Genomic DNA, 19,420 nt, shown 5'->3' on the forward strand with positions numbered 1-19,420 from the left:
TACGAATTTTCTGCCAAATTAGAACAAATTTTTAATATTTTATTGAAATTCGCCAAATTTTGAATTTGATGCATGAAGTTCGGCGAATGCGGTGACTTAGGTTGCAGCCATCACTGTAAAACTCGAAGTCAGCAATAACTTGGCAAGCCAAAAAATTTAAAAAACCCAAGGCTTGGCAAAACCTTGGGGAAAAATTCAGCAATAACTCTACAAATTATCCAGCAATTGAAAAATATAATTTTTAGAAATATTCTTCAAAAACAAACATATATATTGAATTTGTAGAACATATTACTGATTTCTATCATATATGAATCATAATTTGAGTTAAATACATATCATACACCAAAAAACAAGTTCAACATGTTGTGAAGTTTATAAAGTTGTTGGTTGTAATGTGCTGAGAGTTGAGTATCTCTATACTGCGGTATTTCTATGCTGGAAATAAGAATAAAGTTGTTTATAGTCAAGTTTATAATGAAGGTTGTAATTCATCACAAGATGCAAAGATATTTTATCAACACAAATGGAAATGAAGTCTTAAAAAACAAATAGTTTTTTGTTTTTTTTATTTATTTATTTTGTACACGGCTTCACCAACTTCCAACATGTGACTCTTCCAATACACAAAAAAATAGTGTACTAAAAAATTTGCTGATTTGGAATTCATCTCATAGTGTGATGGTTAAGTTATGGCATTGTTGATGTTGCCACCAAGGTTCAAACCTCCACTGGGCCATTGTGATCACGGGCTTGTGTTCTCGCTGATCTAGTATGCTTGCAAGTTTGAACCTTAGGGTTGACATTGTTGGCATTCATATCAAGTGACTTAGCAGGCATTCGATCCTATGAATCTTCCCCTAATTTGCCTATATGTCTTATTGAATCCAAGGTGTCCCACCATAGGTGGCATCACACAAAGCCTTCAATTTTTTCTCTTTCATCTTAGGCTCAAGTACTAAAAAGATTATGTCCTTAAACAAAATAAGACCATCTAATAACTCATACCTATCATCCTTCTTGCTCCCATCTAAGATGCTAGTAGCAAATTTGTTTTTAGCATATTCTACCATGATAGTGTTGACGTGTATTTTGTACACCATCATACACAGAATAAAATACCAATAGGCATCTTATCCTCTCTTGAGAAAATAGTCTCTAACTGCTGAAGATTCGCATAAAGGATCAGTTAGGTAGACTCCAAGGTTCTTTTAGTAGGGTCTCTACGTGTGGACAAGCTCCAGTGGTATGATGTGATTTGCTGGGATCACAAGGGGACTTACATGTGATGATTGAACTTCCGATCTGCTTTGCTGGACACAGGCTCTGACTAACTTGGATTTGAAAAAATGGAAAAAAAAAAGGAAGGGGGGGAAGAGAGGATCTAATCCTAATACTAAGAATGTAGGAGCAATGACTTGATTTTTTGATGAAACTCTAACTAGATCTTGTTTTGACATCAATGGAACATCTACACAAGACTAGTGCGATCTTCTAAGGGAGCTTTATGATGTTCAAATCATCACCGCAGGCATAGATACCATCCAAGTTGATGCATATCAATGAAGAGGCAACAAATTGAAATTGAGCTTAGGCTGAACGATTCCAGTTGACTACACAAGGCAAGTCTGCAATCAACAAACTGCTAGTAGTATGGATATACGAATTCCACCATCAATCAATCACATTTCCTCCATTCATCTAATCATCTACCATCTAGGATTGAAGACTCAACAAGAAACCATGCAAATTGCAAGAAACGACACACTTCACCATTACTTCAATGAAAATGGAGTTTGTTTACAATCAATGGCAACAATTTCTTGCCTTGTCCTCCTATTCTACTCTAATTACTATTCTATCAACTATATTCTAACTCTTCCAACTATTTACATACTATCTCTAACTTATTGCTAATTAGCCTTTACAAATGAAATGCCTGGGCTTATATAGTGCCCACAATACAATTTGATGGCTTAGATCAATTCAAGATCAATGGTCAAGATTCAACAACGAAAACCCTAATTAGGGTTTGTTACAACCATTACATAACATTTAATGCTGGACCAATGATAAAATTGTATTGCTTGGACACATGTCCCTTCTAGAAAAATTGACCAATAGATAGCCGGGGTAGGTACATCGGAGTTTGTGCCACCTTCCATGAGTTAAGTACATTGAATCTGAACACGCTGAGGTGGACCACACTGACTAGAGGAGTGATGACTAGGATGCCACCTCATCTGACACTTGTAGCTTGCTAGATATTCAATTTGATGTCATTGAGAGGCTATCTTTAATTAACTCTTGTCCTAACTCCTTTTGTCCTTGATTTGCAAGATGATGATGTACCTCGCCTTGGAACGCTGGATTGAAAGAGGTCGCCCCTGTCCTGGCTTGATCGTCCCGGCGAAGACCGTCCTTGATCCGGCTTGATTTTCCTTGATGAGATCTCCATTTGATGCCTACACAACATTTCAAAATTAGTAACATAATTTTGCAATACATAACATAGATTAGATTAATTTTTAGGAAACTTCATAATAAATCCTTGAGTTATTATTTCCTAAAAACGATTGAGCTAGGGGAAAACAAAATTTCAAGACTCAAAATTTAAGCTATGACGATCAACAATCAAAATCAAAACAACAAATCCATATCGCCATACCTCTCTTGAGAGCTAACTCTAGAGTGCAAAATGAAGGAATTCGCCTAAGCAAAAATCAAAATTAGACGGCTTCAACGTGATCTCCTTTAAATGAACGATCCCTTTATCAATTCATCACCCTTGAGGATATCTTTGACGTGGTCTTTGGCAAGTTCGCCCAACTTGGGACTAAGCTCGCACTCCTTTGATGATGTTTGCGCCCTCCTCTTGAATGACAATTTCGCACCTCCTTTGTATTCTCCAAATCGCATGCTAATCAAGGATGTCAAATGATGATTTGAAATGAATAAACCACCCTCCCTTTATAGGCGCTTACCTTCATATTGATCTTAGGCCGACTTTGGTAAATAAGACAAATTTAAAATAAAAGGCCGACCCTTGTAAAATGAAACAAATTTTAAATCAAGCGCTCTATAATAATTAATTAATTTGCCATCGTTTTTAATTAATAAACTTCGATTTTTTTACAAGGCAAAAATTAATTAATATTTAAATGCAATATTTAAATGCTATTTTTAATTAAATTTTCAATCTTATCGAATTCTAGCATTCAAATAAATTCAAAAATGTGTTTGAGCGCCAAAATATTTTGAAGATGGAAAGATACGTACCTCATCGCCCTGGTCCCTTGGAGAGGGACAGGAGCGATCCATCAACTGGGTCTTGATCCTTGCATTTTTTACGTCCAAAATCTTGATCCTTACGTTCAAATCGGCATTTTAGCTGGGTCCTTCAAGTTTGATTGACTTGTTTGTGCGAAGGAATGTCTTTAAGATGTGATATCGCCCTGGTCCCTTGGAGAGGGACAGGAGCGATCCAAGATTTTGTCATAATTCTTGCAATTTTAACGTTCATCTCCTTCCTTTCTACGTTCAATATCGATCATTTTGATGGGTCCTTTGAGTTAGATCGTCTTGCATGTGTGCTTAAGTGCCTTTGGATGTTCATCGCCCTGGTCCTTGTCCAAAGGACAGGAGGGATCTCCATGTTTTCACGTTCAATATGCATCTTTGATCCTCGAACTTTCATTGTAGGGCGAATAACTTCATTGCTTGTTCCTTCTACGCTCGTTCCACTTACTTTCATGAGGTGTTTGGATGTTTAGAGGATCATCGCCCTCGTCCCTTGGAGAGGGACAGGAGCGATCCATGTCTTTCTCTCTAATCTTGGCAACTTTTAACTTCAATCTTCGTTGTGATGTCTTCCAAACGCCGTCCCTCACCTTGTCCATCCTCGCCTTGCCTTGACTTTGAAGGAATATGAGTGTTTTTGATGGGATCGCCTTGGTCCTTGTCCAAAGGACAGGAGCGATATGAGCTCTTTAACTTGATTAGCAACGTTTGGACGTTCAAAACTCTTACATGTGATCTTCAAAAAAACACCTTGAACCTTGCATAACCTTGCGAAGCTTTTACTTGGCATGAACTTGGAGCAAAACGAAGAATCCAAAGCAAATCGCCCTGGTCCCTTGGAGAGGGACAGGAGCGAATTAGATGTCTTGGTGCAAATCCTTCATCTTTGGCAATTTTTGATGCTTTGCGCTTGATGGAGATGTCTTAAAATGTCTTCACCACCTTGTTCTTCGTCTTGGAGTGCCTTGAATTTGGAGGAACGACAATATAACCATTATATCGCCCTGGTCCCTTGGAGAGGGACAGGAGCGATATGGTCTCTATGTTTAATTTGATGATCATTTTACGTTCAAAATCCTTTTGTATCACCCTCTAATCATGCCATGGACCTTCTACAATCTCGCAAAACTTTGACCTTACGTAAATCTTGCATGAAGTGGCCAATATATCCAACATCGCTCTGGTCCCTTCCTGAGGGACAGGAGCGAAGTTCATCATTATGTGCTTGTTCTTGTTTTTACCAACTTGCAATCATCTTCATTACATGAAATGATGTCCTTTCGACCCTCTTGGTTGCTCGAAACTTGTTTGCCTTTTGAAATTTACGCCATTATAGAGATATCGCTCTGGTCCCTTCCTGAGGGACAGGAGCGATCTGGGCCTTAGAGTGTAAATCTCTTCATTGTGATGACCTTTAAGTGCTTGTGCTCGATGAAGATGTCCTGAAATGTCCTTGCCACCCTCGTTCCTTGTCTTAGAAGGTCTTGAACTTGGAGGAACGGCCTTGAACCACTGTATCGTCCTGGTCCCTTGGAGAGGGACAGGAGCGATCCATCCCTTGTGGCCTTCATTCCACTTTGTCAGGTCCCAAATTTATATTCAACGGACTCGTCATGCTCTACCCCATTCATCCATGCCTTGATATCGTCTGCAACTTGGCAAGAAAATCAATTATAACAAAAATCGCTCTGGTCCCTTCCTGAGGGACAGGAGCGAACTAGGCCTTTTGGGACCCTTGCAAACGTTTTAAAATCTTCAATTTGTATTCAATGAGTTCATCTCACACTCTTCCTTGCCTTCAAACATAAACTTGACTTGATCTTTGCCCAGATCGTACCTTATGAAGAATTTCGCTCTGGTCCTTCAGTGAGGGACAGGAGCGAATTTGACCCTCTAGGCAAAAACTTCATCATTTCGTTGTTTTTGATCAAGTCTGGATGCTCTATCATGCTCATTTCGTCCTTCACCATGCCTTTGATGTCTCGATTCGTCCAAACAAGGTCAGGAATGGCTCAACTAAGCATTTTCGCTCTGGTCCCTTGGTGAGGGACACGAGCGATTCGCCTTGGTCCCTTGGAGAGGGACAGGAGCGCTTTTCGCTCTGGACCCTTGGCGAAGGACACGAGCGAAATTTGACTTTTCGCACTCTCTATCAGGATAATTTTTATGGAATATAACATTTAAGTATAAGAAAGACTTATACTTTAAGTTATATTCCATATATACTTTCAGGATGTTTGAGAGTGGTTTCAGACCTCCAAGAGTTATATTGCAAAATCTAGTTTTTGGAGGTTTTTTCAGTTTCCAGACTTAGTCAAATTCAGGATCAGGGCATTCCAGACTTAGCCAAATTTCAGGATCAGGACCTCACCCAAGCCGGACTTGCTATCCTATGTGATCCCCTGGGCAGCACTCAAAATGCAAAGGCCAACTAACAAAACCCTAAAAGACCTAAAAAGACAAACCCTAAAAAGCAAAAAAAAACATGGGTCCCCATTTGCAATGGGGCGATGTGTGAAAACGTCACAACAGATAGAAACCTTCCAATTGCCCAAAATAGCAGAAATAGAACATAGGAGGCATTCTGGAAAGAGTATTAACAACTACAGCTTTTTTACTCTCCTTGTATTCAATATCATAAACATAAGCTTAAGCTTACTAACCCATCTTTGTAGCCAGTCATTGAAGTCTGGTTGGCTCATGAAAAACTTCAAGCTATTTTAGTTGGTACAACAAATCTACCACAAACTAGATATTGCCTAAACTTTGCCAAAGCATGCATAATGGCAAGCAAATCCTTGTCATTAAAGGAAAATCCCCTTTTTAAATATTTCATCTTCTGACTCTCAAATACTACAAGGTGCTCATCAAAAACCTTATTCACGATATCCAAATCCTCTTGGGGCTATAGTCCATTCTAAATTAGGATCAGTCTCATTGAAAACAATTGGTTGATCATCTTTGACACTACCTAATATTAGCAATGATGAATGCATAAGTTACTGACCTACTAAAATATGATAGAAAAAAATTTAAAATTATAATTGAAAAGTTTCTAAATACATTTTTGCTTCAAGCAAAGATGAAGGTTGTGGTGGACAAAGTTACTAAATTAATCCAATATTGGCTAAATCAATTGCATTTCTCTGAGTCTACATACTCAAATATAGTCCAAGAACACTCACAAGCAAAAGAACTCCACGGCTTAATTTAGAATTTGCATTACCATTGAACAAAGTGATTTGGCATAATGACCACAGTCTCCCCACCATTGCACTACAATCAAATTAGTTGCAAAACCAAATTCTTAATGAACCCAAGTGATTCAATTCTATTTAATATAAGACAAATTGAATTGCAAATTAAATAAAACCTAGCATTGTTGTCTTCCTTAATTCCACTACATTGTAATGTCCCCTTTTGGGATTTCCCTAGAATCACAAGTTCAATAAAAAAAAGAAATGTAATAAAGTTAGGGATATAACTTTACCATAAAAATGTTAAAGCTAGATAGATCCAAATTGAGATCCTGCAATCATGTTAGACAATTATCGAAAATATATTCATAAAATCAATTATTTCTACTAGGGTTAAAGATCAAACTAAATATGGCACATGTATATTCATAATCATCTTAATTTAAATAAATCATACAATATCTATAATTCATTGTTGGACTTCAACCATAACTCGGCTGAAATGAGGAGACATGAAAGGGTGCCCAAAGCAATCCTCATACTAAGCCCAAAAGCAGATATATCATCCCCCTTGGCCCCATGTGGTAAGCCGCCAACCATCCAACATGAGGTGGTGTACTTAGTGGGGAAGCTTGTCTCTGCCCTCCCTATTCGTGCCAACTGATTCACCCTCCTATGGTTGAGACTTCTTTAAATTCATTCCAACAATCAACCATGGTAAAGGATGGAGAGGAAACCGCAATAGGGTGCCCGGAGTATCCCTCTCATCTAAGCCCAAGGGTGGGATATAAGTTGCCCCCTTTTGGCCCCATGGGGCAGGCCACCAACCACCCATCATGAGGTGATGTACGTAGAAGAGGATCTCATATCAGTTCTCCCTCCTTGTATTCCCTTCCTCACCTCCACATGATTGCTTGCAGCGGTTTGACGAATAAATTAGGAAATCTAAATATTTCACATTATGTATAAGTAAAATATTTTATCATATTGCACACATCCCTATAAGAGAGATTATATATCAAATATACTATCATGTTATCTACACATAATTGCCTTTATCATTATGTGAGGAATTATCTATAAAACATCATCATGCTGCATACCCCAGATTACTGGATTCACAGAACTGATGCTGAAGATTCCTTGATGTTTGCCGATTGCTTGATCAGATGAATAAATGCTTTCCAATCTGTTCCATGCCCCCCTTTTTGAGTGGTTGTTATGCTGTATATAAACCCTCGATTTGAATGGAAAGTATGTCTTTCCAAACGGTTACTATCCTTGCAAAGGTGGTGGCTCCTCGTATCAGGTCTTTTGCCTTAACTCATTAATCTGCTGCTGATTATTGCATCTGATAAAGGATTATTAATAATACTTGTCAATGTAAATACAATTCTTATCATTTCCTTAATCCATTCACTAACATGCTAATTTGTATATGGATCACTGCATTGATTTATAATAAGATCTCTGCCTGGATTGCTGTCGCTGCTCTGCAATAATTAAATGTGCCTTTTTGTATAGTGCTTAGTGTTTCTAGATCATCCTATGCATCGGCCTTATATATGCCTTTGTTTGAGTATGGAGACAGCCAACATATGACGGCCTATATTTAATTGATTCTATCTTGCTTTCATATCTCTTTAACCTTAACAACTTCGCCTCCTTAAAGATGTTATCTCATTCCTATAAATGTCGGCCAGCATTTTTACTTATTTTCATCAGACTCAAGTGCTTACATAATGGAGTCATTAGAAAATTGTGATGTCTTATAAATAAGACAATTTTCTCATCAGTGATGTATATCAGATTTAAGAAGGTACCATGGCGGGGGCATGACATACACAAGTTTTGAAGGAGAAGCCGTTGCCTAATTTTACAATGGCAACTCCACTATGGCTACTTGTATTTCCTTTGCATTGAGAAAAATGTGGTAACACACCTGAATAACTCTATTTTCACTTCTCCACCCTCCTATGATGGACTATAATACGTAATGCGATTCAAGAAATAGTCTAGACTATATAGAATAGAGATTAAAATGCACTTAGCAATCACAGCTAGCATCAATGATAGATCTACTCTCACCATTTTGTAATTTGGACCATAATTCCTATTTTGCCTTATCCATGACTTCACAAACGTAACCAATGGAAAAATTTTCTCCATCAATCAATCTCAACACTCTAATCAAGGCTCTGAAATCTTCATAATCTCATGTGAATCCATAAAAAACAATCTGTGATCCCATCCAACCAAAAAAAGAGCACTCTACCCAATCCAATGAAACATTTTTCTCAATAAAGAACTCTCTACAAGTGAATAGCACATCAAAATTCCAACAATTCCTTCCATTAATCCATTCATCAAATATAATGTCACAAACCGTAATCTTCTACTACTTACAATGCTCCACAACTACCTTGCTAACATCCTGTACTGCCTCTCTCAACAAATCAACTCAGAGCCTCATATGATAGTGCCTTGAAACCAAGCCCTACAACAAAAATGGCATCAATAGTGGCTTGCCAATAGAGAGACCAAGTAAGGTTGAATATGATGTTTGAGTAATACCAAAAATTTGTTATCGGATTCTTTACCTTTGGCTTTGCATGAACATTTTTCTTCCATCCTGTGCTCTCTAATGATAGTTGGGATTCAAGTGTTGTGCAAAGTGCTTAAATTTATTCACATTTCCACCACCAATATTAGATTTTTGAAAGACTTAATTGGTGTGAAAGACGGTGTGGCATTAGAAAATATGACCTTATTAGAAGTTCCTCATCATCCAAACCAACATCATACTCACTAGATGTTCATGTCAATGAACCAACAATTGTTTTGGCCTTTTTTCACCTTACTTGTGCATAGGCATCAAGAGAAAATTTTGCTTGGTGTCACAATTGTAGGACAACTCTTGCAAGCTTTCACATCGTGTCCTAGCAACTTTGTATGATGTAATTTGAAACAACCAATTCCCCCATTGCTTTCATTCCCACAACAAGCATTTCAGCCAACATGAATTGGGAACTTGAGTAATAAGCTCATGCAAAATCTCTCTCATGGCATGCTAAAATATGGACTAAAATCGAAAACACATTCATATCTATTTTCATTAGGATTACTAAAAATCACAAAATAATCAATACATAGCAGGTTGTAACCTATAGGTTTAGTCAAAAAATAAGAAAATATGTAACCCTAGCAACCTCTAATAGACTGAAAAATAGAAAAAACTAACCCTATGTCTACTAAAATGTAGATAAAAGGATAAAAAAATATAACCCTAAATTTAAAACATTAGTTTATGGGTTTATGGGTTAAAGTTAGAGTCTAGAAAAAAAAAACAGAATTTTCTTTCAAAAAAAATTAAAATCCCTAACCTTGTAATATAGAGTCACGGTTAGGCTTTATAAGTGCTGGAGCTAGGGTTTAAGAAGTTAAAAAAATATTAAAAAGCCTTATCTCTATTATATTGCACCTAAGAAATACACTAAACGAGAGTTTGAAAGAGCAAAGCCAAATGTGTGTCACCATGCCCTAGCGTGATGATCACAAAATCTCAAATCTGGTGTTTTCACTTAATCAGGAAGGTCTAGAGATTTATTTAACTGCAGCCTAAAGATGAAAAAATGACCAAACAAGAGAAGTTTGAAAGACGTAAAAGCAAAAAATTGTTGCCACTTTAATATAGCGAGAAAAAATAAGCAATTTTTCAATTACAAATTCAAATCACTCTTTTTCATAATTTCATTAGACGTTGGCCAATTTTTGAATGAAACAAATGTGCCCGTCAATACTAACATTAGCAGATTATCAAATGCCAGTACTCATAGTTAACCACAATTTATTCTAGGCTATTTCTGCTATACTCTCAACTCCTTGAGAACATCACTACGATTGTCATTGAGCAACATACTCTAAGATAGAAACCGCAAATTATGTTAACAACAAGATAAACGAAGAGCATTGATTATGGTCCTTGTATCTAATTTGCACCTTGAGGGAAACATCCAATGCATGTTCATATTACATGCAATTGGTTGTTATAAGCCAAAATGGTGTTATTGAAGTAATATGATGGTCTTCGTAATTACAATGAAATTCTCCTTTCAATTGTGTGCATGTAATTGTAAATGTGTAAAAAATTCTATTTATATGATGTTTTGTTCATGCAACTGACTATAATAAGGTTTGTTAAGGTGGTCTCCTAAAGTGTATGATCATGGCATTTGTGAATTTTCATGCTATTATCATAAATCTCATCTTTGTTTTTGAATGTTTTGGCCAACCTTTCCATAGCCAATATTTGAATCATATGCAAGATATTGCAACTGCAAACAAATGGAATGTGATGATAAATGTGCACAAAACATTCAATTGCATTCAAGAAGTGATGATGCATCTGATAATGTGTGTAGCATAAAAGTTAGAAAAAATCTGATTTCTTTTAAAATTTTGAAGTAATGTACATTTTTAGGTTTCTTTTTAAATAATCCATCCATTGTTTTGAAACAACTATAATACTACAGAAAAGATCTTAAAAGAACATTAGAAATTTCTGATCTTAAAAGAATATTAGAAATTTATTTTTCTTAGAATAAATACTAATTGTAATAATGTTGGGTATCTTTGAAAATAATCATCCACATTGATAAATTATAATTACTTCATGATTATTCATTTTTAATAAAATCATCAACAATATCTTTATACGTCACAATTATGAAATTCTTAGAAACTGGTAATTGAAGGGGTCATGGAAACAAATATTTATTCTCTTATAAACCATGCACACTGAATATTCAATAGTACCTCTAAATATTGTAACTATTTTAAATCTATTCTCATCAATTGATTACTGTCGATGTTATAAACTTTGTGTGGCAATTTTCCAGTCAGGGGTATCTGACCTCATGTGTTTATAACAGCTTCTTATGTCTACAAGGAGCTGTAATTTTGAAGTCGTCCTCATCGGTAAATTAAACATTCATCATAAAAACTTGGAATGAAGTTTTTTATTCTAGGTTTTCCACACCTCTTCCTCTGTAAGGAGTTATCTATGCAAGCAGATCTGATGTGCAATTCATTCTCATCACTCAATCCAACGTCGAGCTTAATCCAATTAAGTCCAGAATTTTATTTATAAACTGTGTAAAAATTACCTGAAAAACGAGGCGAACGCCGTCTCTGGTGTCTACAGCAACAGGATTGCATGAACTAAAATAACCGCTACTAATGAGGCGGAAGACATCCTCCTGCACTTCCTGCACTGTGAGAGCAGAGTTGGGCTTGCAAGCCTTCAATAATGACAGGGCCTCAGTGCGCAGCTCCACATTGTCCAACTCCTCGCCCTCCTTATTCCGAACCAACACCTCGCTCACCAAAACCCTCTCCTGCTCTTCCTTCAGATGCCGACAAGCAGCGGTGTGCACTTTCTGCTCGCCTTCACTTCTGTTCTTCCCATTTCCATCAATGACACCTTCTTTGATTGAAGTCTCCATAAAAACATCTTCTTTACTTACACTCTCCTTAACGCCGTTTTTGCTTCCAATCTTCGGCTCCTCAGAGGTCTTTTTAATTTCGCCATGGCGAGTGGAAATGCTTGTACAGCACAGCAGAGGCATGTGCCTTGGCAGAGCTACAGCCCTTCTCTTGCTTTCATCCACGAGAGACACTACCAAGCCGAGGGCCAAATCTCTCGCTTTTTCCAGCTTAGAAAACAGCGGCGGTAGCGATAATCTGATCGCATTCGAATGCCGACGGGGACGTAGTTCGGGAATTTGAACAGAAGACCATGAAAATCTAACAGATTGGGAGGAAGCGGTGGGAGAATCCTCTACCTCCGTCATCGTTAAGCTTTAACTGTAGTTCAAGCTGCTGCACCAGTTTTTTGCGCTTTTGTTAGCTGCTCTGCAACGAAGGTCTAGCCAAGGATTTCCTAACCTCTGCGTAAGCTGCGATTGATTATTCAAAGAAACGGAGGAGATTATTATAATTATAATTATAAATGGGTTGAATATGCATTTAGGCAAAAATCCTATTATTTGTTTGTTTATATGTTACTGATGTATAATATTCTGTTATTAAAAAAAAAACCGTAATGCCAATGAAATCTTAAATCTACCCTACAAACTAAAATTTATATAGAAGGAATTGAAATCTTTTTCACAAATTAAAAAATATAAATATAAAACTATTTTGATCTTTTTGTATATCTTAATTTTTTTTAATTTTATTTGACACATAAATCTACCCTATGCTAACTAAAATTTATGTTGAAGGAAATGAAATGTTTTTCATAAATTAAAAAATCTTTTTTACAAATTAAAAAATAAAAATATAAAACTATTTTGATCTTCTTGTATATCTTAATTTTTTTCAATTTTATTTGACACTTAAATCTACCCTATGCTAACTAAAATTTGTGTTGAAGGAAATGAAATATTTTTCATAAATTGAAAAATAAAAACATAAGACTATTTGATCTTTCTCTATATGTTACATTTTTTCAATTTTATTTGACATCTAAATCTATCCTACTCTAACTAGAATTTATGTTGAAGGAAATAAAATCCTTTTTACAAATTAAATAAATTCAAGCACCAAAAACATAAGTAATAATAATAATGTTATTAAATATTGATAGGACACATTTGCTTTCTCAATTGTAAACAAATTAAGAGAAGCATTGATTCATTCCAAGTAGTATGGTGCATGGAACTATTGACCATTTAAAATTTCTATCTATGGTGTTTTTATCTTTACGATTAACTATCTATGTAGTGGCTATATCGTTGTAGGCTATTGAAAATCTATAGTAATTAAAAATTAAAATCAATGGTATCACATTGAAGATCTTTCTAAAATCTATAGTAATTAAAAATTGAAATCAATGGTATCATATAGAAGATCATTCTATTGTTCATGACTAAACTTGACCTAATGTCTTTGACATAAGCATACATAATAGCATCAAATCAAATTTAAAATTTATGATAATGAACACTAGAAATAATAGTTATGACTATATACGTATATATATAGAGAAGCAAAAAATTTAAGTACTGTTTTTAAATTATGATGATAGTTAAAACGTAAAAGATTATTTCTTAATTGACTAAAAGTTTTTATATATGACATTCAAAATTAATGAATATGTAAAAAAAAGTCATCATAAACAAATTAAATAAATAAACCATGTCATTAAATATATATATATATATAGGAATTGAAAAACTGTAATTTAATGTGCAATTAAATATATATAGGAATCGAAAAAATGTAATTTAATGTGCAAGTTAAGAAGATGGGTTTTTAAGACCCGTGTAGTTGTCATCTTCCTTCTGACATGCATTTCCTCCATTTCACTTGCCCTTCTTATTGCTTTCCTTTTTGTCAAAGCTAGGGCAAGTGATTCAAATATTGTCTACGAATTGGCCTCTACTCTGCTTTTTGGCACATCTTATTTTTTTTACATTTGAAAAAATTAAGAATATTAAAGTAATACTAATATTAATAAAAAAAAATATTTAAAACTTATTTTATTCCAATTCTATTTACATATAACTGAATTTATAATTAAAAATATTGATTTTATATAATATAATAATATATAATGTAGGTACATATTATAATTACTATTGTTAAGTTATTGTTATTTAATTGTTATTGAGGCAAATACTCGTAGTGCTTGGTAAGATATTTTTATCACAAAGTTCCAAAAGAAGTAGTAGCAACGATCGGAGCGAACCAAATTCCTTTGGGAGATCTGAAACTTATAAGTCGTAAAACTATTAATTTAAATTCTACAGCTTTGAATAGATCTATTTCAAATTTGAAGAAAGGGCTTTTTTATGAAAAAAGTAAGTGATTGGCTCGCCAAACATATGGTCAAAAAATGGTGTAAATAAAACTAGGGGGAGGGGTTCAAAATCACCTCTTCACGAAAGGGTTTTTTAATGGTTAATTGCCAAAGTAAGGGAAAAAAAAAGTAGAAAATATTAGGGCAAAAACATCATATGATAAAAGGTTTGAGCTAGTACATAGTTAATTAGAAGCCAAATTCAAATCCTTTGGAGGAAGAGGTGGGGAAAGTCCTAACCTCGGTCAAATTCTATAATATACTGACGAAATATTGGAATGAAGAATTTTTAGACACCCTAGCCAACAAAATCGACGAATTTATGAAATTGATGAGAAAATGCCTATTAGATAAAGCTAGATGTATGCCAGAGTATGTATCCTAATGAAGCTAAATGAAAAAGTGTGGAAAGAAATAGAAATCTCAATGGATCAAGGCACTTGGAACAAAAGGTGGAATTGGATCTATCTTTGAAAGCTTGTGCAAAATGTTTTACACAAAACATAGAACAAAGGATTGACCTTCCAATAAGAAAACCTAAATCAAGGATTTGTCTAATAACTCAAAGTCAGAGGAGAGAGCAAATAAAATAGTTACAAGTAACCACATTGAACATACTTCTTGAAAAATCAAAGGATTCAAATTATCATAATGTTGTGGAAGTTAGGAATGATTCCCCCAAAGTATCAAGACAAGAGTAGAATAAGGATATTGGGGGTAAGGAAGAGGAAGTCATATTTTTCCTAAAGGATGATGAATGGACAAGATACATAGAAATGGACAAAAATGCAAATAGCCTCTAGGTGGCATGTTTCCTTTTTGGAATCACCAATGAATGCAAGGGCATAACTACAACCAAAAAATTAGAGAGTGGATTTGTGGTGGTTTTAGAAACAAAAATGGAAGAGAGGTAGAAAAATTCAATAGTGAACCTTGAGGACTTAGAGAAATAGGAGAGGAGGAAAGAGAGGAGCCAAAGAGGAAATCCCTAGATAGTGTAGGAGAGAATTTGAAAGGTAAGTTGGGACTTTACCAAATGAACTCAATCAAACTAACACCTGATTGTGGAGAAGCTAAGAGTAGAGGATGCAAATCCACCAAGGAGAAGCTTATGTAGGCCAATGAGGCAAAGGGACAATAAAAATTGTTAATGACTATGATATCATGGAAGGGAATCACCATTCCCTGGGGGTAATGAGGTTCTCATCGTGTAAAGTTAAATGATTTATTGAGTAGTAGTTGGATATGTCAAGATCAAACATTTTCCTTTTGCAGGAGACTAAGATGGATGCAACAATGTTGGTTAAAAATATTGCAAACTTGGGAGGTTTACAAAATTGTGGTTTCAGCCACAATGTGTGAGATTAAATCTCTCCTAATTACAAGGGAAGACTCCCCCATTTCTTATCACTTTAACTTTTTTGAAACAAAATTCAAACTATTAAGCCAATTCTAATCTTGGGTGTTACACCATCTCATTCTCTTCTTTCAGAATAGATGTTTATCCTTTTCTCTCTTTTCAGAAAGGATATTACAATTTAGAGCAATAATGATTTAAACAACTTTAAAATTCCTAAGAAATAATTCAGTAGCATATATATAATATTTAAAAGTAAGAAGCAAAGTTTCTATGAAAGCACAAAGTCTTTTGTTGCTTCCCGAGATGAGAAAATAATGGTGAAGCTCAAATTCTTTCACCCACTATTACCTTATCAACCTTTTACAATAATTTGTGTAGCCCAAAACAGCTTTCTTTCAAATATCAAAATAAAGCTCAAAGTCTCTATAATGTTATTTTTATACAAAGTTACAAAATATACTTACTACAAGATAACAAGGTAAAGCTCAAAGTCTTTATGATGTTATCCTCCAACAAGTTCTCGTCTATCAATTTTGAAATGTAGAACATAGTCTACACAACCAAATTTATTCTACTCTTTCACGATATCCCTATAAATTGCTTTTACTTAATCAATTCAATTACCAAAACAAGAATGACATAAGAACACTCTCACCATAGAACGCAATGAACTCAACACAAATTTTGAGTGCCAAAGATGTTTTCTTTATTGATTGAATTAGCAAAATCACAAATGAACTCAAAGTTTCACTTTATTTTTCACTTTGATAGAGGTTAGTTGCATATAGATAAAAGATATATATTACAATGAGCACCAGGTTGTATATATAGGAGAGGGGCTATGAGAAAAATTAGGAAAACTCAACTAGCCATGACTAAGTCAAAAGTAGAGTTCAATTTGACTTAGGACTTGTGCACTCCTACATGCAAAACTGTATATATAAAATGACACTTGAAGTGTCAATTGGAATTACAAAAATGCACCTATAGCTAGAAAGCATGAAAAAATACTAAGTGTTTGGATCTCTATCTTGTGCATCATTGTCTCCATTTTTATTCAAAAAATATTCAAACCTTTGGAGAGCAGCTTGTACTTTTGAGCTATATGGTTTATCAACATGGTCAGAGATGACAAGCCTGTGTAGTTGAGTCCATCAAGTTGGAATAGTTCTCCTTGGATTTCTTCAAGATAGATCCCAGACTATCCATGATAACTTGGATTTTTATTAATCTATCAATTGATGAGAGAGTGAAATCAACTCTGTCAACTTCAGCTTGGACAAGCAAATTGAACTCTTGTATGGTTGGATCTAGGGGCGGTAGCTTGTGATCCTTATCAAGTAAGTCACAAGGAATCTCATCAATCTTGTAGATGATCATTTTCATTGTCTTCTCACCCAAACTCTTTGCCTCCTCTAGATCTTCAATGAGTTGCTCTATAACTTCCATACAATAATTTAGCAACTCTTTGTGCTAGACATACATTTTCCTAAAAGAAATCACATCATGATCAACCAAAACATCTAGAGATAATTCCCTTACCTTTGTCTAGGCATCAAAAACCTTCTCATGAGTAGTCATTGCCTCCAAGAAAACTTTTAGTGTCGTATCCAATTCAGATTGAACACTATGCACATTGTTGATCAATTTGGTTGCAGAACTCAAAAGGTGGGTTCCTTGACTGAGCATCATGTCCATCCATTCTCTTGTCACTATGTCCCATGAAGTAACCCGCTCAGCTTATTTTATGAATTATTCATCAACCAATGAAGTCACTGGCTCAATCACCTCTGAATAATTTTTTATCATCATTAACACAGTGGTGAGTTGCTCCACGCGTGCCTTAAGCTTATATTATTAACATTATCTTTATTTAATCTTTCCATAAGAGCATCAAAAGCCGATTGAGTGTCTTCCACTATACCTTCTTGGGTTTACTTCTCAAGCTCAACCCTTCTTATCACATAGTCCTCTGCTTGGAATTCACCTATATTTTTATCTAGAGGAGGCTTTGCAACTTTTGCATAGTTTTTCTTGGCACTGTCTACCTTAACCCTTGAGATGGTTTTGGCTTTCTTAACGATCTTTGTTTTGACAGGCACTAGTTGACCGAAATCAAAATCATCAAGAGAAGTAGCCTGATTCTCCCTCTTGGGAGTGTTAGAAAGAAACCAGGGTGGCAGGATGGAATCATCATCAACACCTGTAGCCAATGGTTGAGAAGAAGTTCCTTGGCCTTGATCAACAATGGTTACAATTGGAGGAGTGGAAGTCATAATAGAAGATGGGTTTTTAGTAGCTAATACATTAGGCAAGGGCCCCATATCTGACATGAACTTGTCAAAGTCCTCAAACATGTAGGTAGATACTTTAGACAAATTTGAGAAAGTGGAGAAAACATTTTCAATGTTATCTCGAGGAGTATCTTAGACAACTTCACTAGCAAAATAAAAAACAATAGGAATGGTCACACCAAGAGAATCTGATGCATGAAATAGTGGCCCCATAAGGTATGGATTTGGAAACATGAACCTGCAAAGAAGTAGCAACTGAAATAGAACTTGATACCTATGGAACATGACCTTCTATGTCTCCAATTTCAATGCCTCTAAAAATCTTTGGTAAACCTTCTTCATCAAACTCTTCTTCTTCTTGCTCTTCTTGATGTTATTGTTCCTCCTTAAGTTGGTCCACATCAATATGTTCTTCATCACACTCCCCTTCTTTGGTTCTTGTTTTCTCTCTTGTTGAGAACCTAATGTAGAATACTTCTCTTGTTCCTTCCCTTTACTTGTTCCTACAACGAACTTGTACTTGGGAGCTTTAGGAGAAGCAACAGGGTCTTGCCTATTCTTTGTTCTCAATTCTAATCTCTTTCCAACAAGTTCGGTAGTATCATCCTCTAATCCAGTGGCAAATGGATTCAACTAGATTCCTTTCTGTCTAGCAAAATATTGGTATTTGCAAGAACCCTCTGAAATTGGGCCCTTATAGAAACCACCTCCTTTTGAGACCATTGGATGAAAGGGAGGGGCGTATTAGCAATCTCTCTATTTTAATTGAATAGATCTAAGACACTACCATCATCAACCAATTCATTAGGAATATCTACCATGTTGAGATTGATTATTTGATCTTTCATGGGGCAACAATAGTCCAATCTCCTAATATCTTCCTCAGTTCTGCAATCAACCCAAATATCTTCAACTCTATGAACATGAGTGTAGTTCTTTTTCAATTTATTCTTCATACCTCTGTGATCAAAATCATTCCTAGACTTGAATTACCTCATCATCGCTCTTCTCATTTCATCCTCCATAGCTCTTGCTTTGAAAACTGAGTTGATAGAGTATCTCCTAATAAAGAGCCCAATAAACAATGTAAACTTGAAATCTGTTTTATGAGAACTTGATCGTTTCTCGTAAGCCACCACCATTTGCCTTGCCAACTCCATCAAAATAATTTTATCAGATGGGTACCTTGGGAGCATGAAAGTTTGATCATCATAGCTCCTTAGATAGGTGAAGGTAGGAAACTGTAAAAGTATACATCCATATTGATTGACAACTTCCCAAGTCTCATCAAATACCCTATTCTTCTCAAGTTTCTTATAAAACACACACATATATGAACCAAAGAAGGCATCATTAAATCTTCTAAAATGATGTAAACTTTCTTTGAGAGTTAATTGAGAATAGT

The 19,420-nt window shown here is 35.3% G+C and overlaps 1 protein-coding gene across 1 annotated transcript in view; it reads right to left on the minus strand.

Annotated features, from left to right (window-relative positions):
- LOC131077380 (outer envelope protein 80, chloroplastic) overlaps nucleotides 1–12,484 on the minus strand; it is a 209,407-nt gene extending 196,923 nt beyond the window's left edge. Inside the window, exon 1 of the mRNA XM_058014871.2 lies at nucleotides 11,663–12,484. Within this exon, the coding sequence (XP_057870854.2) occupies nucleotides 11,663–12,349 (687 nt within the window). The 5' untranslated portion in view covers nucleotides 12,350–12,484. The remainder of the gene's footprint in view (nucleotides 1–11,662) is intronic.
- Between the last annotated feature and the right edge of the window lie 6,936 nt (nucleotides 12,485–19,420).

This window comes from Cryptomeria japonica, chromosome 4, assembly GCF_030272615.1.
Source record: "Cryptomeria japonica chromosome 4, Sugi_1.0, whole genome shotgun sequence".
Lineage (NCBI taxonomy): Eukaryota > Viridiplantae > Streptophyta > Pinopsida > Cupressales > Cupressaceae > Cryptomeria > Cryptomeria japonica.